General features: G+C 41.9%; 1 protein-coding gene and 1 non-coding gene across 4 annotated transcripts in view; one reads left to right on the top strand and one right to left on the bottom strand.

Annotated features, from left to right (window-relative positions):
• Positions 1 to 24424, bottom strand: part of LOC123503161 (carbohydrate sulfotransferase 11-like) — a 100472-nt gene that overhangs the window by 53363 nt on the left and 22685 nt on the right. The window contains exons 1-2 of one of the 3 annotated variants that reach the window (XM_045252670.1): positions 13664 to 13788; positions 5208 to 5612 (exon numbers count right to left, since the gene is read on the bottom strand). In XM_045252670.1, coding sequence (XP_045108605.1) covers positions 5208 to 5612; positions 13664 to 13720 — 462 coding nt within the window. In that variant the 5' untranslated portion in view covers positions 13721 to 13788. Of the gene's footprint in view, positions 1 to 5207; positions 5613 to 13663; positions 13789 to 24424 lie in introns of those variants that run through there. The other 2 variants (XM_045252671.1, XM_045252669.1) reach the window with 2 other exon arrangements.
• Positions 72 to 143, top strand: Trnae-uuc. The gene has a single exon. It is a non-coding gene; the product is annotated as a tRNA-Glu (tRNA).

Raw genomic sequence — 24424 nt, 5'->3', positions numbered from 1 at the left:
CAGTAATAATGGAAATGGGAATAGGAAAAATTTCAAAGTAAAAATGAATTATGATCTTCTAACAAGTGTCTTCCCATGTGGTCTAGTGGCTAGGATACCTGGCTTTCACCCAGGAGGCCCGGGTTCGATTCCCGGCATGGGAATTAATTTTGAAAAATTCAGGTTTAGGAAAGAAATGGGAAGAAACTGGTTTTCAAACAGTGGTTGATGAGTGGAACGGTCTCAGTGGTCATGTGGTCAGGGCCGAGTCAATAGGGAGCTTTAAAAGAAGGTTAGATAAGTTCATGCATGGGGATGATAGATGGAACTATTAAGTATATCAGCGGCTTTGACCCATCGTTTTTGCTTATATTTCCGAAAAACCATTCATATCAGCATGATATATTAGCACAGCCTAATTCACACCCTGCCCTAATTTTTGACGTTATAGTGCATTCACAAGTGTATTTAATTACGGCGTTTACTCTTGATATTAAGTGTGTCGTAGACGACACCCGTGAAGTAAATCGAACAAGTGAAGTTGTGACGACATCACAAACTACCTCGTGTATCCCATCCTCCTCCCCTTCCCTCGTTTCCTACCCCCCCCCACCATATGTTTATCCATAGTGGTATGGAATGAAATAAAATGCATGTCCAGTTATTATCATAATTTCCCTATCCATCATACGTATAAACGTGTTACTGAATTCCCTCTCTGGGTGCATGGTATTCAATTATTATTATTATTATTATTATTATTATTATTATTTTTATTTATTTATTTATTTATTTATTTATTTGTATTTTATTTTATTTATTTATTATTTTTTTTTAGAGAGAGAGAGAGAGAGAGAGAGAGAAAGAGAGAGAGAGGGGGAGGAGGAGGAGGAGGAGGAAAGGAGGGAAGGAGGAAGGGAGGAGGATGGGATACACGAGGTAGTTTGTGATGACGTCATAACTTCACTTGTTCGATTTACTTCACGGGTGTCGGCTGCGAGACATTTGATGTCTGGAGTAAACACCGTAAATAAATACACTTGTGAATGCACTATAACGTCAAAAATTAGGGCAGGGTGTGAATCAAGCTGTGCTAATATATCATTCAGATGTAAATGGTTATTTCAGAAATATGAGCGAAAAACGATGGGTCAAAGCCGCTGAAATACTTAGTAGGTAGCTTAAACACACTGAGACTGCCTCGTATAGGCCTGGCGGCCTCTTGCAGCTTCCCTCTTTTCTTATGTTCTTATATTGAAGCTTCGAACACCAGGCTGAAGCTTCATGTTTTACTGATTCCGTTTCTTTTCTTTTTTCCCACATAACTAGAAGAAGAAGAAGAAGATAATGATGATGATGATAATGATGAACAAGATGAACAAGAATATGAACAAGAACAAGATGAACAAAAACAAGATGATGATGATGATCAAGAAGATGAAGAAGAAGAAGAAGAAAAAGACCAAGACCAAGACCAAGACCAAGACCAAGAAGAAGAAGAAGAAGAAGAAGAAGAAGAAGAAGAAGAAGAAGAAGAAGAAGAAGAAGAAGAAGAAGAAGAAGAAGAAGAAGAAGATGATGATGATGATGATCATGATGATGATGAACAAGATGATGAACAAGAACAAGAGGAAAAAGAAGAAGTGTTGTTAATACCAGTATTTATCATTAATAGTGTTAGTTTGTATCAATTGTTTGGAAATGTTTTCAGTTCATATTTTCGATTCACCCACACTAAAAGAGAGAGAGAGAGAGAGAGAGAGAGAGAGAGAGAGAGAGAGAGAGAGAGAGAGAGAAGTCTTTGCTTTGCGTTACATTCTTACTCGGACATTGAACTGAGCAATTTGAACAAAACCGTTAATTTTGGGTCACATGTATCGTATCATTTCGAGGCTTCACTTGTGTAGTGTTCGGATCCGTGCTTTCAGCGGTGACCAGACCGAACTTTTTTTGTACACTGCTTGAGAGAGAGAGAGAGAGAGAGATTTGATGACAGGTTCCTCGGTCCCGACACTGAAGTAATCGAACTCTTGCATTCAACCCTTCCATATTCCCTCAGGCGACGATCTTCCTGCTTTACCTCCCCCACACCCCTCCCAGCATAGCCTCCTTCCTTGCATCGTTCTTCTGTTCCTCCATGTCAACCCGCATTGTGTCTCTGTCGGTAATTTTCCCGTCCGTTGCTTTCAGGGCTTTACAATGCACTTCACGAAGCTACAGTAATATCCCCGACCTCACTGAAGGGAGAGCAAGAAGCTTGGCCAATTTGCTTGAAGGAAATGGGAACAAAAATAAGGAAAAAGACGATCTCGTGGTTTTGTTGACGGAAACTTGTCTATACTAATGGAATTCCTGACGCTACGTAAGTTGATGTCTAGATTTCAAGCTGATTTGAATGGAATGCAAAGAGAAAATGGTGAAAAGACCCCCCAAAAAAGTGGTTTTGTTGAGGGAAGCACATCCTCACTGCTGCTTCTGAGTTTCACAAATGAATATCTGGAATCTATGCAGTTAGAAACGGAAATGGAAACAAAACGGAACGGAAAGATTGATTGAAGAAAATGAAGAGAGAAGAAAGAAAGAAAGAGTGAATTTTCATGAAAGGCAGAAAGGAAGAAAAAAAAAAAAAAAAAAGGAAATGACTAAATACATACGCACACTGCACTGACCTTGACTTTCTTAACGTGACTGCAGTTCAGGTATTTTTGTAAGGAACGAACGAAGACGGGAAGGAACGAAAGAATTTTAAATGACATTGCTGACGGAAACAAGTCCACACTAATGTAATAATTCCTGGCGTTTAACAATTAACTATCTGGAATTCACTGTCATTTATATGGATACTAAGGAAAAGGAAAACAAAAGAGAAAAATAATGAAATGGTTTTGTTGAAAGAAATATATCCACACCAATGTTATTCCTGACATTTCACAAGTGTTTGTCTGGGAATTCACATTAATTTGCATGGAAAGAACGAAAGAAACGAGGAGGGAAGAAGAGAAAAGTTCAATTTTGAGTTTGATGACGAAAACATAATTATAATCTAGCCTGGAATTTCTGGCGTTCCTAAAGAATCTACGCCAATTTGCACGCTACGAGAAGAGAGAGAGAGAGAGAGAGAGAGAGAGAGAGAGAGAGAGAGAGAGAGAGAGAGAGGAGTGTTTTTTTTCTTTTTGACGTAAACGTGTCGACATCAATGTGATTTTTTATATTTTACAGTCATCTGAATCCGGACTGATTTTAGTGGAGAGAACGAAGAAAATGACGAAGGGAGAAAGGTCGAAGTGAACATATAATGCTACTTTAATGACATAAAAAAAAAGCATCCATAATGACACTTCTTGCATTCCTGGAACCTACGCTAATTTGCACATACGAAAAAAAAAAAAAAAAAACGAAAGAAAACGGAAATGACATGTAGGAAGGTGAAATAGGATAGATATAGTATTTAGTGCTTATTAAGTGTGTGGAGAAAGAACACTCACCAAGAATGTATAAACGAAGAGAGGGAGAGTGAAAAGATAATGAATGTGCACAGGTGACTTCGTTGACGAGAACATATTGACACTAATGTAATGCCGGACGTGCCGCAAGTGTATGTGTAGAACCTCTCCTAATTTGCATAGGTAATACGACCAAACGAAAGAAAAAGAAAAAGTTTATTATGGGTCTGATGAAGATAGCACAATGGGAGGCTGTGGCGTAGTGGATATATAAAATGGTGAGCGTGGGCAGACGTGGGCAGAATCCACCACGTACCGTCTTGAAACTTTGCCATTTGTCGAGTGGTTTAAAGTTACCTACATGTCACCAAGATACCCAAGTTCTAGGTGGTTACACCAAAGATGCGCTTGTGTGGTGATATGGACCCTAATATGGGTACCACTATAAATAAAATTGCTTGCGCCACTAATGGGCGGAATCTGAACAGCGCTTCCCATATCCTTGAAGTATACCTACAGGTGCTATAGGCCATAACATTAAAAAAAAAAAAAAACTAATGCTCCTGATGTTCCTAAAGTGATTAGCTTTTATCTATGCAATTGAGCAGAGAATAAAGTGAAGAGTACGGGTGAGAGAGAGAGAGACGAGAGAGTTCATACTGCTCGTAAGAGAGAGAGAGAGAGAGAGAGAGAGAGAGAGAGAGAGAGAGAGAGAGAGAGAGAGAGAGAGAGAGAGAGAGAGAGAGAGAGAGAGAGAGAGAGAGAGTAATATATATATATATATATATATATATATATATATATATATATATATATATATATATATATATATATATATATATATAAGAGAGAGAGAGAGAGAGAGAGAGAGAGAGAGAGAGAGAGAGCATTGTTTCTTTTTCTACCTATTCATAGAGCAACAACTACAAGAACAACAGTAACAACAACATCATCTACTACTAACAGAGTACATTTTTTCTTCTTCATAACTATTTTTTCCTTCAGCTCTTCATTAAATGTATGAAAAAAGTAATACGGATGAAATATTGGCAGTAATTACACCTGTGAAGTGGACCGGTAAGGTAACTGACGCTAATACATGCTTCCAATATGTGTGTGTGTGTGTGTGTGTGTGTGTGTGTGTGTGTGTGTGTGTGTGTGTGTGTGTGTGTGTGTGTGTGCACGTGTCCCTAACACAACACTAATACCACACCTGCTCAATATGCCACAAAATCTCAGCCTATCTCTAATCACCCACACACACCTGTCATCGCTGGGATCACACCCGAACTGCACATGTTCCTTATCCGCGCACCACTACTCTTGATACACATGGCGATAATACACCTGGCGGACCGCAGCACAGTATACCTGCGCGCTGTGATAATATGACAGGTGGATATGATCACACACCTGGCGTGGACAACGGGGACTTCTAATAACCCTCACGCACCACACCACGTCACACTACACCACTCACGTCACAGATGAATGGATAGACGGAAAGTAAAAGATAGCTCTCAAATTCTCTCTATTCATTCCGTTTTGCTGTCCTCCTCTTGCATTACATCTACCAACACACACATACCACACCACACCATATAGTTTCCCGCAAAGATGTGTTGAGACTTGGAACAGTTTGAGTGAGAGTGGTGGTGTCAGCAACGAGTGTGCATAGTTTTAAAGAAAAATTGGATAAGTGTAGATATGGAGACGGGGCCACACAAGCATAAGGCCCAGGCCCTGTAGAACTACAACTAGGTAAATACACACACACACACTCACCTCAGGGTTGTAGTTCGAGTAGTTGAGATGCTTCAGTGCTTCGGCTTCAGAGAGTTTCAGTATTGCTTCATCGGTGTTGGCGTTGGCATTGAGTGGTGACGTGAGATCTAGATAGCGCACCTTGTTCTTTATCACCGTGTAGGGCCTCAGACCAGCCATGGGCGTGGGACTAGGGGTAGGATCGGGATGGCCCGTAGTAGTGGGGCTCTCCAAGTCATCAGTATTCTCTTGCATTTCAGGTTTTCCTTCTACGGGGTTAAGGCTGAGTGTCTTAGCAGAGGCGGGGTCCTCGCTGCCATGCTTCACTAAGTACACCATGAACATCACCAACAGGACGGTGAGGGCCACCCGGGAAGCCTTGTCCGTGGCGCACCGCATGCCGGAGACGATGCCGTGGTTCTCCCACTGTAGGATAGATAAAGCAATAGTGTAATTCACCTCGGTCGTCTGCTGGTCACCCAGCCAGTCTTCCCCATTACGGAGCGAGCTCAGAGCTCATAGACCGATCTTCAGGTAGGACTGAGACCACAACACACTCCACACACCGGGAAAGCGAGGCCACAACCCCTCGAGTTACATCCCGTACCTATTTACTGCTAGGTGAATAGGTGCTACACATTAAGAGGCTTGCCCATTGCCTCGCCGCTTCCCGGGACTCAACCCAGGCCATCTCGATTGTGAGCCGAACGTGCTAACCACTACTTTTTTTTTTTTTTTTTTTATTATTTAAAGGGGGGTGAAGAGAGGAGGTAGCTAGCTGAAGAGAAAGTGGGTGGGAAGAGAAGGGGTGAAGGAAAGTAAGAGAGAGATAGATGGTGGGCTTGACCACCTTGCTAATTTTAGCATTACTTTACTTTTATTGGTAGTTTTTTTTTTTTATTATTTATTTGATGCACGCTCAACGCTGTAAATTTTACTAGAATTAAATTTTAAATCTTGTCATATTCTGCCCTGCCAAGGAGACTGTTTTTTTTTTTTTTTTTTTATGAACATTTTCATTTACAGGTGAAATTTGGTTATAATTGCTTGCGGTGTTGCCATATTTACTATATTGCTACATTTAGGGAACCACGTATGGCTTTTGTCCCTATTAAGCGTAAGTTCTTCGTATTTTTCAAGTTCGCTAGTTCTTATGGTTTCCCATGTTTTCAGTGCTTTATTATAATTTGATATGTTTAATGGAGTGATATTGTATTTAAGATGTAATTGTTCCGTGTTCAGTTGCTCAACTTCGTTACAGTGTATAAATCTTACAGCTTTATTTAGTATGGTTTGCATATTTCTTTTTGGGTTTTGAGGCCATGCATATTGGTATGGATGGGTATTCCATGACCGGTATTAGTAATGTTTTAACAAGAGTCGTTTTCATTTTTGGTGTTAGGTTGCTAAATCGTCTTAGTTGTGAAAGTATCCCTTTTCCCTTATTTATAGTTTTGCTGATGTGCCCATTGTATCCCGTTGATGCTATGTTTAGTCCAAGTAGCTTCCCATTCTTACAAGTGTCGATTTCTTTACCATTAACCATGATCTTTTGCATTTTGTATTGGGCTATTGGTAATATTTTGAATTTTTCTTCACTGGTTTTTATTTTCCATTTTCTTTCAAAGTTGTTTATTCTTTCGATTTCCCTTTCTACTTTATATTTCATCATGAGTTTAGATTTGCTGGGTATTGTTATGACTTGTGTGACATCGTCAGCATACATAATGTCTATACAACCATGTTCAGGTGGAGGGAGGTCATTTGTGAATAGCGTATAAAGGGTTGGTGATAAACACTACCCTGGGGCACTCCACTTAATAATGTTATGGTGTTACTGTGGTCGTTCCCTATGTTGATTTTAGCTTTTCTATTTTCTAAAAAGTTGCATAAAATTTTTTCTAAAATGCTTGGAAGTTCTAGTTTTAATATTTTATATTTAAGCCCGTTGTGCCAGACTTTATCAAATGCTTTAGCCACATCTCGCAAGACCAAATAAACTTGTTTTTTGTCGGCTAAAGCATTGGCAATGGTTTCACATGTTGTTGTAATAGCAGTGTGAGTGCTTTTGTATGTTCTGAAACCGTGTTGACGTTCTTTTATGATATTCTTCTCTGTTAAAAAGGTGTTGAGTCTTGCTTGTATAAGTCTTTCAAAAATTTTTCCTGGCACTTCAAGTAATGATATTGGACGGTAATTTATAGGGTTTAATGGACTTTTATCTTTTTTAGGTATAAATTTTATGATTGCTTCTTTAAAGATTTCTGGAAAGTATCCCGTAGATAAGCAAGCATTAAAAATATTTTTAAGTTGTTCCAGGGTTTTATTTGTGCAGTTTTGTAATATTTGAATATTTATTTTAGTGAAGCCGGGAGCTTTCTTTTTAGAGAGAGAGAGAGAGAGAGAGAGAGAGAGAGAGAGAGAGAGAGAGAGAGAGAGAGAGAGAGAGAGAGAGAGAGAGAGAGAGAGAGAGAGAGAGAGAGAGAGAGAGAGAGAGAGAGAGAGAGAGAGAGAGAGAGAGAGAGAGAGAGAGAGAGAGAGAGAGAGAGAGAGAGAGAGAGAGAGAGAGAGAGAGAGAGACTCGGTAGCTCAGTGGTTAGAGGGCTGGCTTCACAAGCCAGAGGACCGGGGTTCGATTCCCCGGCTGGGTGGAGATATTTGGGTGTGTCTCCTTTCACGTGTAGCCCCTTTTCACCTAGCAGTGAGTAGGTACGGGATGTAAATCGAGTTGTGACCTTGTTGTCCCGGTGTGTGGTGTGTGCCTGGTCTCAGGCCTATCCGAAGATCGGAAATAATGAGCTCTGAGCTCGTTCCGTAGGGTAACGTCTGGCTGTCTCGTCAGAGACTGTAGCAGATTAAACAGTGAAACACACACACACACACACATTTGAGACTTGGAACATTTGAGTGAGGAAGTGGTGTCAGCAACGAGTGTGCATAGTTTTAAAGAGAAATTGGATAAGTGTAGATATGGAGACGGGGCCACACGAGCATAAAGCCCAGGCCCTGTAAAATTACAACTAGATAAATACACACACATGAGGAAAGGCTGAAGGAAATGGGACTGCCAACCTTATAAGATGGAAGAGAACGAGGAGACCTAATAACAATTTATAAAATAGTAAATGGGTTTGAAAAGATAGACAAGGAAGACCTGGTGCCGGTGACAGAAGAAGCTGGAAGGACAAGAGGACATGCAAAGAAGATTAGGATGAGGCAGTGTGTGAAGGATATTGAAAATACAGTTTTCCACATAGAACCGTGGAGAAGTGGAATGCATTGAATGATGAATAACGAGAAGACACGACATGAAATGACGACTCCTTGACGTGTAGTCAACATCTACCTGAATCAACTTGTAGAGCAATCCTACAACCAAAACACGGTAAGTTGTTACATGTTCATCATTGTATGTCATAAGGTGGCTGTTTAACTTCATTTTATGTGCATACAATGTCATAGTACGTAGATATCATAGCCGATGTCGTCAGGATAGCGATGAGTCTTGTAACTCATCATGCATGGTCTGCTTTGTCTTGTAGAAGCTTATTTATGCATGTACGAATTATGTATTCATTAAAAAAATACATGTGCATGATGTCTGATGAATCAGTGAAATTATACTTTATCACAATATCAAGAAAGACAATCAAAATACCTTTCATTACACAAACATCACAATATATAATTTTAATTAATATCATAAAAATAAAAGCACCTGATGTCTGACTTTGAGCTATTAACGCTCGTTATGTGTACATTGAAGTGTGTGTGTGTAATTCACCTTGGTCGTCTGCTGGTTACCCAGCCAGTCTTCTCCATTACGGAGCGAGCTCAGAGCTCATAGACCGATCTTCGGGTACGACTGAGACCACATCAACACACAACACACACCGGGAAAGCGAGGCCACAACCCCTCGAGTTACATCCCGTATCTACATATTTACTGCTAGGTGAACAGGGGCCACACATTAAGAGGTTTGCCCATTTGCCTCCCCGCTTACCGGGACTCGAACCCGGCCCTCTCGATTGTGAGTCGAGCGTGCTAACCACTACACCACGCGGTGTGTGTGTGTGTGTGTGTGTGTGTGTAATTCACTGTTAGATCTGATGCAGTCTCTGACGAGACAGCCAGACGTTATCCTACGGAACGAGCTCAGAGCTCATTATTTCCGATCTTGGGATAGGTCTGAGACCAGGCACACACCACACACCGGAACAACAAGGTCACAACTCCTCGATTTACATCCCGTACCTACTCACTGCTAGGTGAACAGGGGCTACACGTGAAAGGAGACACACCCAAATATCTCCACCTCTGGCTTGTGAAGCCAGCGCTCTAACCACTGAGCTACCGTACCGTGTGTGTGTGTGTGTGTGTGTGTGTGTGTGTGTGTGTGATTTTATAAGATTTAAAGCATGCCTAAGTATTGAAATTTTGCAGACATCAGGTGCTTTTATTTTTATGATATTAATTAAAATTATATATTGTGATGTTTGTGTAATGAAAGGTATTTGGATTGTCTTTTCAGGCTATGAGGCATCCCACACCTGTGTTAGTGTTTTGAAGATGATGGGTTCCACTTACAACTCAACAGGAACCCTATTTGTCCCAAGAATAACAGTTTTCCAGATGATGTGGAGCACTGTTTCAAACCAGCCACAACAACCATTGGTGTTTTTGGAAAAATACATCTTCAGGAACACTACATGCTCAGTAACAGGTATTGATGCTACTTGGGAGAAAAAAAAATAAATATGTACTACTATTAGTTCAGGCAAGTATGATATTGCCCTTGTAGTAACACCTGAGTATGAACAAGTATGTTGTTCACGATTCATGTCTAAGGTTCATTAGGGTGCCTGCAGCCTGATGCCTTACAGTCCTTTCTGCCATGCACCATCCCCTCAACAACTCTTCTTCAGATCATTTGCTACATACCGCCTCTTTTCCATGGGTTTTCCCATACCTCTCCTTAAACATTGTTGTGCTACTCTAGCTATATATATGGTGTCCCAAAATAAGTATACACACTAGTAGCTGAGAGCTCAATAGATGTTTTTTTTTTTTCCTATCCAGATTAAACCTATTGTAATTAATGATGGCAGTCAGACTAAGTTTTGAACAAAAGAAATCCTCAAATGGTACTGTAATGTGACTTACCATCACTCGATTTAGAGAAAAGTTTGAAGCCCATGGAACTGTTCAGAATGTCCACGAGAAACATTCCAGGAGACCATCAACATGGACAACTCCCACACAGCAAGAAAGAGTGCTGGAAACGTATCTCCAAAATCCAAGAAAATCTATGCTGCAAGCGAGTCGTGAGGTAGGTGTTTAAAAATTGTCGGTTTATCGCATTTTTGAAGCGTTGTCAATAGAAACATTACATTATTTGATTAATCCATGCTACAAATGGCGATGATCCAGACCGAAGAGTGCAGTATTGCGGGTGGCACTCGCTTGGCGCACAGGTTTTCTTGGACTTTGGGGATATGTGTCCAGCACTCTCTTGCTTTGTTGGGTTTGTTTATGTTCATGGTCTTTAGGGACGCTTCTCGTGGACATTCTGAACAGTTCCATGTGCTTCAAACTTATCTCTAATTCGAGTGATGGTAAGTTGCGTTGGTGGATCTGTTTGAAACGTCCTCCTTAACTATCTTTGCACTTCAACAGCGTTTTCACACTTACAATACCATTTGAGGATTTTAGGATTTCCTTTGTTCAAAGCTTATTCTGACTGCAATCATTAATTCCAATGAGTTTAATCTGGAAAGAAAAAAACAAACAAAAAGCAATCTAGTTATCAGGTGCTAAAGTGTGTAACATTTTTTGAGGATGCCCATATAGTGTGGTTCCAATGATTTTATTAAAGAAATTTTGCATTTTAATTAATGTGTATTATTGAAAATGCTTCTTATCACATGTGTACCTATATAATTTCATCTGTCTGTTCCCTCTCTGAAAATGCATTAATATAGTAATATATATATATATATATATATATATATATATATATATATATATATATATATATATATATATATATATATTATACATGTGTGTGTGTGTGTGTGTGTGTGTGTGTGTGTGTGTGTGTGTGTGTGTGTGTCATTTCTTATGGTCAATCACTGGCTGTAAATATAGATATTAATTTAATAAGGAATATATATTTTTTATCACTTTCATGGTTATTTTTTTTTTTTTCTGTATAATGTTAAGGAAAATACGTAATATATGCGTTTGATTCCTTTGAGAAAATAATAATTATATATGTATATATGATTTCTTTTGTTTATTCCCTTGCTAATTGTAAACAAGATGTGGAAGCAGTCTGTGTGGCTGCTTGGGATGCAGCGGGTGGGGGGGTTTCGAATGGGATGTGTGAGGAGGTATTTGAAAGGGGTTTTCGCGGGGGCTGGTTAGAGGGGTGTCCTGCTATAAGGGTACTTTCGGGTTTCGAAAAGGGTACATTTGGGATTCAGAAAGGGTACATTTGTATGGGTACATTTGTAAGGGTAGGATAAGGGTAACACTATTTCATCACTAAAAATATCCTTGGTACACGCTTTCTGCACCCATTTGTTTTATTTGACAAGTGGTGAATGGGTTAACTATACATTCAGTGCTTCTATAACCTTCGCTGTTTTCATTTCTTTACCATGATTTGTGTGACTTTGGATTCTTCAGTTTACAGACTTAGCCTTCCACTCATTACGTCCTCCTGGCGCTTGGGTCAGATGAATGTACGGAACAGCCGAGGGTGACAATGATGGATCGGTGAAACTACCCCTGCAGCATTTCTCTATGGATGCTCTCTCTCTCTCTCTCTCTCTCTCTCTCTCTCTCTCTCTCTCTCTCTCTCATTTCCAAACTACATGATTTTCATCACATTTATGGACGAGTGAATGAGTAAAATGAAAATAGTGAACAGTGAATGACACGTCCCACGCTTCACCATCACCACCGCCACCAAGCTACAAGACAACAGTGAATAATGAATGACATGTATACTCACACACACCATCACAAATCAATAACAAATAATGAACATTGAATAACACGTCCCGTACTTTCCTCATCCCTTCCACCAAACACAAAACAGTAGTGAATAATGAATGAGCAATGAATGGCATGCACGAACAGTCTCACAACAAAGAAAAGAGTAACGAGTAATGAAGAATGACTAACGCCCCAGACGTTTCTGTCACAACCAAACAAACACTGCGAAACACGGAAGGAGGAAGAACACGTGACAAGAATAAAAGAAAGAAGAAACAAAGGAAAAAGTAAGAGAGCATAATGAATAAATAAGAGGAGGAGAAGGAATATAAACAACACCTCTTAAGAAATTAGGGAAGCGAATAGATCCTGCAACAGGAGAGCCTCAGATGTGGTGGATACTGGAACCAAAACCAACGAAAACCAACATGACATTATCTTAAAATGCTAACACGCCGCACTTCTACTAGTTGACGTTACAAAAATTATCGAGTATTTGTAGGGTTATGCTAGCAGATTAACAAGGTTTTCTACATTAATACCAGAAGAAACACTCTTGAGAATCTTGTTAATCATCTCTATCGCCTTGAGTTAATCATCTCTATCGCCTTGAAAGCAGTGGTGAGAGAGCAAAGCGTTTCTGAATACGTGGAAGCATGTCACTCGTCACTTAACAGAGCATAAGACAACAGTGAATAGTAACACATCCTGCACTCCCTCCCCCCCCCTTCTCCACCACCATCACCATCACCACCAAGAAGGGCCACAATAGAGGGCCACACAAGGCAGTGATGGCAGGGGCGGTTCACATGTTAGCGGTTCACGAGTCAAAGGGCGTGGCAGTTCATCTCACTCCCATAGCGGATGTCCACTATGTGTTGGTGTCCGTTCGAGGTGACCCAAATAATTCCACGTCACCGCATTACAATAGTCACACAAACACCTCATCACGTTTTCTTCTCTTCACTCATTGCAATATAAGACTTTAAAACCAAGTCGCTGGAGAATGTTTCTAGTTCATGAGCACTTCTACGCAAATCGGGTCACCGTAATAACACACACACACACACACACACACACACACACACACACACACACACACACACTAATGAACGGTCGAAAAAAGTAATATCTTCGCGCCTCTTCCAGTTAGTTTACATTCAAAAGCACCACCACCACCAGGGAACGCTTTATTGACAGTTCATTAACCTGCGAACACGCCGGTCAGGAATAGTGAAATCATACACACGACGCTCGAACAGTATCCACCATCGACACTTAAACACACACACACAGAGAGAGAGAGAGAGAGAGAGAGAGAGAGAGAGAGAGAGAGAGAGAACACGAACTGAGGGAATCTTACAATAAACACACACAAATTCATTAAACAAACACTGAAACACGATGGTTTATTGCAAGAACCACATCTCACTCATTCATGAACTGAGTCTACGTAGGCACGGGGCAACAATACCTGAGAATAACACACCAATTCACGAGAAAGTGGAGGAGCGAGGGTCGGTCTCCTCATCCCATCGCGACGTGAGCTACACTGGCGGCTGGAGAGAAGGGAAGGAAGCAGCAGACCGCGTCACCTCTACCAACCCAGCGCAGGAGAAAGTTTACGTAAAGAGGGATGGAGGAAAAGACGCAGACAGGGATGGTAGGAGGGAAGCAGGAGGTGGGGAAGGAAGCAGACCAGTGAGAGACAGTTGATGTTACTAAGAGTCATGGATATTTCCAAAGGCTATAATTTATGATCTTGTCAGTAAACCCGCAGTTACAGACTTGAAATATTTATTCTGGACATTTCGAGGCCACTGCCTTCATCTTCAGCAGTACAAAACACAATGAAATATACAAGCGAACTGAACCAAGAGAAGGGGGAAGGACAGAGGATGAGAGTACCGTGGCACAGTGAGCTCCACCATACTCAAACCCGACCAGGACCTGACCTGTCTCTACCACTAATCCTTAGATCTGGTAGGGATTTAGTCACCAGTGCTCTCATTAATGGATCTAGCTTGAACATGCCTTCATTTAGAGTATAGATAGAATAAACACCTTAAGTCTATAACTGTGCACGGGTTTACTGACAACTTTATATTGATGACAGTGTGATATTCCATCCCGCTCTATGATCTGTTGGGTTCTTATGAGTGAAGATAAACGGAACAGACTTATGTTGTTAGTACTAAGATTAGATGGTATTGTGGACGGTGTTGACAGGTGCTATAGTTGATGTAAGACTTTCAAGGATAGTGTTAACGACCATATGATCTGTCCAATCTTATGAGTGTAGGTAAACTGGATACATTTAAGTAGTTAGTGCTGAATCAGTAGGCAGCTTCAGAAGATTAGGTGAACATGTGTATAGGATTTGCAGGTGTACGTAGATGATAATGTAGCACCGCAATGATGATGATTGACAAGGCATGATTAGCTGGGGTCCCACGAGTGTCGGTGAATTGGATACATCAAAGTTACAGCTGAGTCAGTAGGAAGCCTTAAGGATGACACGTGGATACAGATGGGTGTCGGTGAACTGGATACATCGAAGTCAGAGCTAAGTCAGTAGGAAGCCTTAACCTCTTCAGTACTGGAACGCATTTTTACTACGAGTTTTGGGTGTGATTAGACGATTGTATATACATTAGGAAGGATCTATAGAGGTCAGAAGATTAGTGGCTAGAGTCTTCACTATCTTAATCCCCCACATAAGTTTCTGAAGCTGTATAAAATCGACAAATAGTACAAATAGTAAGCAGAATAAATATGAAAATACGTCCTGGTACTGAAGGGTTAAGGATGACAAGTGGATACAGATGGTACATTTTTTACAAGGCGCCGCTACGTGTAGGTCTGACGGCTACCTGCAGGTTCCCTTGTGTTCTCTTTTTTACCTGTACATAATTAGACAGGCAAGGGAAGGAGGTAGGGCCATAAGGAAAAGAGGCAGAATTCTCATACCTATTCTTAAAGCCAAACAAATGTCCAATTAGTCTCATAAATGATTTTTTATGAGGATAGAAAAATAATAGCAATTACTAAGACTTACACTGGAGTTACAAAACCATGGATACACTCCCAGTAGCACCCAGTAACTGCCGCCAGAGAGAGAGAGAGAGAGAGAGAGAGAGAGAGAGAGAGAGAGAGAGAGAGAGAGAGACGCTAACAAGACAGGTTCGGTAAAAGAAAAGGAGATAAATAAAGTAGGTTAGTGACATTTTTGTGTGGGCAGGCAGGAGGAATGGAGGTCTTCTTGTGATAGGTAGGAGTCTAATGATGTAATAATCTCTCTCTCTCTCTCTCTCTCTCTCTCTCTCTCTCTCTCTCTCTCTCTCTCTCTCTCTCTCTCTCTCTCTTTTCGTCTCCATTTACTTTCTTTATTCATTTACTTTCTATTACTTTGTCCTCGTCCCCTCCCACACATACACCCACACTCTCTCTCTCTCTCTCTCTCTCTCTCCCCTACATTTTTCACGCCGCTGAGTTTTCGGGGACACGTTGGCGGGTTGGGTTGCCAGAGTACCGTTACGAGTGTCCAAACGGGTCATCGAAGAGGCGAGGGGTAATTAAAGGATAGTATCAAGACACGGCTCGACTCGCTCCAGTGGGGCTGTTGACGTTGATGGTGACGATGATAGTAGTGGTGGCGGTAGTGATGGTGGTGATGGTGGTGGTGGTAGTGGTGGTAGTGGTGGTGGTGGTATGGGTGGTGGTTAAGAGGAGACACAAACCAGGGATCAGAATAAGTAACATAAATGAATAAATGAAATGAAATAGAGAGAGAGAGAGAGAGAGAGAGAGAGAGAGAGAGAGAGAGAGAGAGAGAGAGAGAGAGAGAGAGAGAGAGAATAGAAAAAAAAGGTAATTGGGTGGAAATGACATGCGGCAGAAATGTTGTGAGTTGAAGTGAATGGTGAAGTGAAATCGTGCGTAATGATATGGACTAGTGTTTCTTAGTAAAGGTGGATCATTACAAGTGTCTTCTTAGTGACAAGTGACGGAAAATGAACTTACGGGGAGAAAAAGAAGAGTAGGACACGACGCTAGAGTGAAATGTGTAAAAAAAATAATAAAATAAGTCACGATGAGATTAATTATATGATAGAGAACAACAATAACTGCAAATAAAAAGTAAAAAAAATATATATATACACGTATCTACTTTTCAACAGTGTTCTGAAAAAAAAGTAAATAAAAAAATCAACCCATCTAACTTTTCAAGAGTGTTTTCATTGGAAATAAGAGAGTCCCACCAATAAGGTTAAATATTAAGCTCTTTTTGTCCTTGCCCAGTTGCTCATTCTTCTTTCTCTCATTCGTAAATTCTCTTCTCCTTTAATCCTTTTCATCCTCCGGGTCTCTTTTTCTCCTTCTTTTGGCTTTACAATACTTTCCTTTCTTAATTTCACTGTTTATTTTGACTTTCTTGTGCTTTTCATACTTATTTCTTCCTTCTTCACTCCAGTTTTCATTGTTTTTTTTTTATTTCGTTGTTGTTGTTTTTGTCTCCGCTCCTCCCATTTCCTCTCTCCTTTTCCTTCCTTAGCCTTCCTTCAGAATTCCCACTTCTTGTTTTCTACGAGTGCCCAGTTACCCATTAGAGACGCGAGCTTCCAGGAAGATGGTTGGTCGTTCCTCGGTGTGCCACAAAGAGTGAGGAGTTTATCGTTTTATGGCGGAATGAAGAGTGACTTTTTCCGTTGTGGCAGTTTGGGAACGTTCAGACCTCGCTGCTCACGGCTTGCAGGATGACGGAAGACGGAAGACGGATAGGAGGAAGAAAAAGAGAAAACAATAAAGAAAAAAGAAAAGAAACAATGGGAGAGTGAAAAATGAAATGTTGAGCAAAAGAAGAGGAGGAATTGAGGAAAGAAAGACAGAGGAAGACTAAACAAAAAATTATAATAGAAGAATAGAGCAAAGTAAAAAGGTTAATGATGATGATGATGACGGAAGTGGTGATGGTGATGATGGTGGTGATGGTGGTGGTGGTGGTGGTGGTGGTGATAATAACAATAACAACTGTAGCGAAGTAACAGTACAAGGAAGGATGACCAATTTCCACACAAGACTTTCGTGACTATTACCATCAATAAAAGAGAGAGAGAGAGAGAGAGAGAGAGAGAGAGAGAGAGAGAGAGAGAGAGAGAGAGAGAGAGAGAGAGAGAGAGAGAGAGAGAGACCTGCTAAACTTGTCGCTCCCAAAAAAGTCAAATAAAAGGTTGATAAAAAAATAATCCAGTTTCGTTCCAGAATTAGATAAGTTTGACATAGCAACGTAGAGAGAGAGAGAGAGAGAGAGAGAGAGAGAGAGAGAGAGAGAGAGAGAGAGAGAGAGAGAGAGAGAGAGAGAGAGAGAGAGAGAGAGAGAGAGAGAGAATGGGGCAAACTTTCTATTGTGAAGAGCAAAAGATTTAAGAGCGAAACGTGAAGAAGATGAGGAGTCAATAACAGCAATGATGATAATAATAATAATAATAATAATAATAATAATAATAATAATAATAATAAGAAGAAGAAGAAGAAGAAGAAGAAAGAATGGTAACAATAATAATGATAGTGATAATGAATATTATAATAATAATAATGATACCAACAACAATAATAATAATAATAATAATAATAATAATAATAATAATAATAATAATGATAACAACAACAATAATAATGATAATAATAATAATAATAATAATAATAATAATAATAATAATAATAATAATAATAATAATAATAATAAAGTAATAATAGCAAAAATAACAAGACAACAACAACAACAACAACAACAACAACAACAACAACAACAACAACAACAACAACAACAACAACAGAAAAAAAATCATCCATAATTAAGGAGTGTCTTGAAATTTCCCTCTTAAAATAGAAACAACAACACCTGAAGAGTAACTGGGGCGCATTATTAAGGTACCTATAACCGACATAACATAACTAAGGTCACTAATCAAAGGTAGAAAGAAGCTGAAAGAATAACTAAGGCGCATTATTAAAGGTGCCATGAATAAGGTCAGTAATTAAGAGTAGAAAGAAGCTGAAAGAATAACTAAGCTCATTATTAAGGTACCAATAACCAATGTGTCATGAATAAGGTCAGTAATCAAGGGGAGAAACAGGCTAAAGAATAATTAAGGCGCATTATCAAAGGTGCCATGAATAAGGTCAGTAATTAAGAGTAGAAAGAAGCTGAAAGAATAATTAAGCTCATTATTAAGGTGCTAATAACCAGTGTGTCATGAATAAGGTCAGTAATCAAGGGGAGAAACAGGCTAAAGAATAATTAAGGCGCATTATCAAAGGTGCCATGAATAAGGTCAGTAATCAAGGGTAGAGACAAGCCGAAGACTAACTGAGGCGCATTATTAAAGGCACCAATAACCGGCGTGACATGAATAAGGTAATCAAAAGTAGAGAGCAACTGAAGAGTAAACAAGATTAATCCATAAACAAGAATGCATAAGCGTGAAGGTCAGTCATAAAGGTCAACGGGAATTACTTGTCCATGGATAAGTGAGGACCCATATTGAGAAACGCTTTGCTCTCTCGCCACGACTGTTTTCCAAGGCCACAGAGATGACTAGCAGTGTTTTCAAGAGTGTTTCTCCAATTAACAATGTAGAAATCTTGTCACTCTGCCTCTAGAACTATTAAAACACCTTAAAAAAATCGTGTAAATTCAAATAAAGTCTTGAGATAGTGGAGGTGAAGAGCAGAACTGTTTGAGAATACGAGGTTTAGTCTCACATGATGATAGTTTTCTTGTCACTCAGCCTCTAGAACTATCAAAACACCTTTAAAAAATCGAGTAAATTCAAATAAAGTCTTGAAATATTGGAGGTGAAGCGCAGAACTGTTTGAGAATACGAGACAGGTCAGTAGTCAAGAAGAAACAAGCGAGTAGTGAAGGGTGAGGCAGATTAAGGCCACGGGTACTGGAACGCCTCACGGTCACCTCCCAAAAGCACTGATAGGAGAGGAATGGGCAAAATACAGTGCTAAAAATACAGTTAGGAAAGGGGGTTCATAAAATGTTAAATGGAGAGAGAGAGAGCAGTTTCTTTAATGGACGGAGCGGGTTTGTGTGCAGCAAATGAGGTGAGGTTCAAAAATTAAGTCGAAGAATTTACCTGAGAAACGGCGCCACAAAGGGATTCTATATAGGGAGCGAAGAGATGAAGTCGATGGTTTGGTGAAGAGAATAGAGTAGGAGTTTTATAGGGAAACTAAACACGTGCTTAATAGTCCAAGAGATTGCCAACACAGTGTCTTTCTTTTCTTTTCCTTCTTTATTCGTTTATCTATTTTACGTTACAAGGAATCTGGAAATGAGCACGAGAGAGAGAGAGAGAGAGAGAGAGAGAGAGAGAGAGAGAGAGAGAGAGAGAGAGAGAGAGAGAGAGAGAGAGAGAGAGAGAGAGAGAGAGAGATAAAGAGAAGAGAGAGAGAGAAGAAGAAGAAGAAGAAGAAGAAGAAGAAGAAGAAGAAGAAGAAGAAGAAGAAGAAGAAGAAAAAAGAAGAGTAAGAGAAAAAAGTATCTAAAGAACTTCTAGAAGAAGACTACTACTACTACTACTACTACTACTACTACTACTGCTACTACTACTAGAACTACTACTACTACTGCTGCTACTGCTCTGCTGCTACCTACTACTACTACTACTACCACTGCTACTACTACTACTACTACTACTACTACTACTACTACTACTACTACTACTACTACTACTACTACTACTACTACTACTACTACTACTACTACTAAATTCTAACTGTATGAACTTCCTTCCTATCCGTAAATTGATCACCGTATTAGCGTCACCTTTCCTCGCGTTAGTCCTTCCTTAGAACAGAACAAAAACTCGCAAATTTCTCTATCGACGTGCAGAGAGCGGGAGAGAAAAAGGTCCATGAGAAGCAAAGGACCACCAAAAAGTCACTAAATCACATAACTCATAAACTACTACTATAAACAAGCGAGTAGTGAACACAGAGAGCCTATACAGAGCCTTCCCTTAGAGCCTAGAGCCACCCACACCCAGGACAGCACAGGAAAGTAGGATCCACCAGCCAATTTTTTGAAGCAGAAGTGACACCGTGTTTTCGAAAGATTAAGTTGAGTTTCTCTTGGTTGCTTTTCTTTTCCTTCTCTCTCTCTCTCTCTCTCTCTCTCTCTCTCTCTCTCTCTCTCTCTCTCTCTCGTCTCTGTCCTGTTCCTGTCCCATTTTACTTCCTGTCTCTCGCCATTTGCATTAATAGAAAACCTGAGATGCTAAGATTGACACCAACAACCCTAAAGAATTGCCAGTGAACACCCGAGATGGTAAGATTGACACCAACAACTTAAAAAAAAAATGTCAGTGAGAATGTATGGGTTCTTCCGAGCGAGGGTGCGGGAAACATTTGATAACTTGTGCAATGTAAGGAAAAAGAGAAGAAAAAAGGGAAAAAAAACTGTTATCTCTTTTCTTTTTTCCTCTTTTCATTGCTTCTCATGATAAACTTAAGAATGTTTGTGATTAGGTTGAATGATAATTTGGTTCTTGTCGCGTGGAAAATAAAGGAAATTATAAACTTTTTTTTCTTAAAACTTTTGAGTTTGTTGTTGCGTTGATATTGAATTTTACTGTGGAGAAAATGAGATAACAGTGAGTGAAAAGGTTTAGACTCGCACTGATAATAATAATCTAGTCTTGCTGTATCAAAATAGAGAGGAAAAAGCAGGAAACAGAGAGAAAGAGAGAGAGAGAGAGCAAACTAGCAGTGATGTTATTTAGATCCCGCTGTCTCTCCCTTTCTCCTTCGCCCTCTTCTTCTATCCCTCCCTGCTCACACCTACACAGGCGGAGTAACGGTACTGTTCCCTCAAGCCAGTGGTTCCCAGCCCCAGAGTCGCGACACAAATTAGGATCGCGAGGGTATTTCTGAGGGTCACCAGAGCGTCTTACAAAAATATCTTACTAATTCACAGCTGTTTACATTTTTTCTTATCAGTCCATCATGTCAAGGAGAAAGAACTGCACCACACACCAGCAGCGCTGCCTAAAAATGAAAATGTTCAAAATGTGTACGTGAAAAATAGAAAATGAAAGAAATTACATCCAAGTAACTCCAAACCTTCATATATTGACATACATTATTACCAATCAAACACTAATAACTTTTGTATAAAGATTCAACTGTTTGTTCAGTTTTGCGACAGAGTCTATACATAGATGTCAATCTGGAATGCCCATTTGCCGGAAACTATATATAGACGTACGGATGGAAGTCGATACAGCCTTTATGTGGAAAAAGTTCTTATTTGGTAGTACACTCATCAAACTGCCTCCGGGAAAGAAGTAAGCTGAATGAAGTTTGGTCTTATACACTCACACAAACACACACACACACACACACACACACACACACAGTTGGTGCTCAGTGGTTAGAGTCTCACAAGCCAGAGGAGTTCTCAGCCAGGTATATTTGGGTGTCTCCTCACACTGTTTCCTAGCAGTGAGTAGGTACAGGATGTAAATCGAATTGTGACCCACATGGTGTGCCTTCTCACACACATAAATACACACGTAGGTAACACACACACACACACACACACACACACACACACACACTCCATTATTGCAGCCATCGTCAGGTAACCACGGAACACCTACATGGAACACCAGCCTCACTCCTTTGAAGGCAGGAGTCTACAAGAGCGTCGCTCTAAACACTGATTGTGAATAATTGGTGTCACTTATGGGTGCACTCTTTATAATACATAAGCCAACTCGGTCACTATCCTAATGGATAACAGCATCACAGGTAAACATGCATTGCAAGTAACTGATTAAGATTAAAGAAAGAAAAGAACTTCAGCGAGGCAAGACCAGCAGCCTTTGTCGTGATTCCCCTCGCCACAGTGACGTGCACCAAGCAGTGCAGCAGCGCAGTGTGGCAGCAGCAGTGTCCCTGAGGCTCAGCTCGTGAGTCTCTGGAGCAGCGCACATAATGGAGACATCAGTGTCCTGCAAGTCTTCCTCTGACCAAAGCAGCAACCAAACACATTTCCATGGTGAGGGAGAAATACACAGGCACTGACACTTAGGCAGATTGTGTCACTTCTTCAGTCAAGTACCAGAGAAGGAGGCGGAACTTCCCTTCTGGCCCGTCCACACCATCCATGAGGCTCGCTGCCTGTTGCTTCATCCAGGAACAGACATTTCTCAACGGAATCCATAGCCTTTTTTTGCAGAATGCAGTCCAGTGCCACCTTCTGAACTAACGGCGCCCACACATCAGCGGGCTTTTCTGTCTCTGCTCCTGCTGAACAACGCACTAGTGAGGTCCAACAACCCCATTACTGGCAGTGACAGTCCCTCATCATTCAGTGGGTCGCTCGTCCACTCAGTGGTGGCTGGTCTGCTCATAGTCACAGAAACCCGTGGTTCACTATAGCCTTCCTCACTTAAGGGTTCCGCCAACCCATCACAGGGGCTTAATATGAAGTAAATCCACGAACCTATCAGAGGGATTTAATAAATCTTCCCTTCCAGCACCTTCCATAGGGCTCAGTGTAACTGTCTCTCACATCCCCATCAGAGATTCACTGCAGTCCCTGACAGGTCTCTGTCAAGCCCCATCAATGTGGTTTATACTTGTCCCTACTGAAGGGGTTCTTCCTGTAGTATCACTACTGGAAAGGTCCAGTATACCTCTGGAGGGGCTCCATCTGCCCCACCAGAGGAGTTTGAGATCGCCTCTTTCCACTGGAGGGGCTCCATCTGCCCCACCAGAGAGTTTGAGTCTCTCTCCACTGGAGGGCTCCACCTGCCCACCAGAAGGTTTGAGTCCTCTCTCTCCACTGGAGGGCTCCATCTGCCCACCAGAGGAGTTTGAGTCTCTCTCCACTGGAGGGCTCCACCTGCCCACCACCAGAGTTTGAGTCTCTCTTCACTGGAGGGGCTCCATCTGCCCCACCAGAGGAGTTTGAGTCTCTCTCCACTGGAGGGGCTCCACCTGCCCCACCAGAGGAGTTTGAGTCCTCTCTCTCCACTGGAGGGGCTCCACCTGCCCCACCAGAGGAGTTTGAGTCCTCTCTCTCCACTGGAGGGCTCCACCTGCCCCACCAGAGGAGTTTAGGACGCTTCTTTCCAGTGGAGGGCTCCACCTGCCCCACCAGAGGAGTTTGAGTCCTCTCTCCACTGGAGGGGCTCCACCTGCCCCACCAGAGGAGTTTAGGACGCCTCTTTCCACTGGAGGGGCTCCACCTGCGCCACCAGATGAGTTTGAGTCCTCTCTCCACTGGAGGGCTCCACCTGCCCCACCAGAGGAGTTTAGGACGCCTCTTTCCACTGGAGGGCTCCATCTGCCCCACCAGAGGAGTTTAGGACGCCTCTTTCCACTGGAGGGGCTCCATCTGCCCCACCAGAGGAGTTTGAGTCCTCTCTCCACTGGAGGGGCTCCACCTGCCCACCAGAGGAGTTTGAGTCCTCTCTCCACTGGAGGGCTCCACCTGCCCACCAGAGGAGTTTGAGTCCTCTCTCCACTGGAGGGCTCCACCTGCCCCACCAGAGGAGTTTGGGACGCTCTCTCCACTGGAGGGCTCCACCTGCCCCACCAGAGGAGTTTGGGACGTCTCTCTCCACTGGAGGGCTCCACCTGCCCACCAGAGGAGTTTGACGCCTCTCTCCACTGGAGGGCTCCACCTGCCCACCAGAGGAGTTTGACGTCCTCTCTCCACTGGAGGGCTCCACCTGCCCCACCAGAGGAGTTTGAGACCTCTCTCTCCACTGGAGGGCTCCACCTGCCCCACCAGAGGAGTTTGACGCCTCTCTCCACTGGAGGGGCTCCACCTGCCCCACCAGAGGAGTTTGGGACGCCTCTCTCCACTGGAGGGCTCCACCTGCCCCACCAGAGGAGTTTGGGACGCTCTCTCCACTGGAGGGCTCCACCTGCCCCACCAGAGGAGTTTGGGACGCTCTCTCCACTGGAGGGCTCCACCTGCCCCACCAGAGGAGTTTGGGACGCCTCTCTCCACTGGAGGGCTCCACCTGCCCACCAGAGGAGTTTGGGACGCTCTCTCCACTGGAGGGCTCCACCTGCCCCACCAGAGGAGTTTGGGACGCCTCTCTCCACTGGAGGGCTCCACCTGCCCCACCAGAGGAGTTTGGGACGCCTCTCTCCACTGGAGGGCTCCACCTGCCCCACCAGAGGAGTTTGGGACGCTCTCTCC

Source organism: Portunus trituberculatus, chromosome 13 (assembly GCF_017591435.1).
Source record: "Portunus trituberculatus isolate SZX2019 chromosome 13, ASM1759143v1, whole genome shotgun sequence".
NCBI lineage: Eukaryota > Metazoa > Arthropoda > Malacostraca > Decapoda > Portunidae > Portunus > Portunus trituberculatus.
Note: the sequence above shows the minus strand (reverse complement) of the source record. Positions and strands in the feature narration are given on the sequence as shown.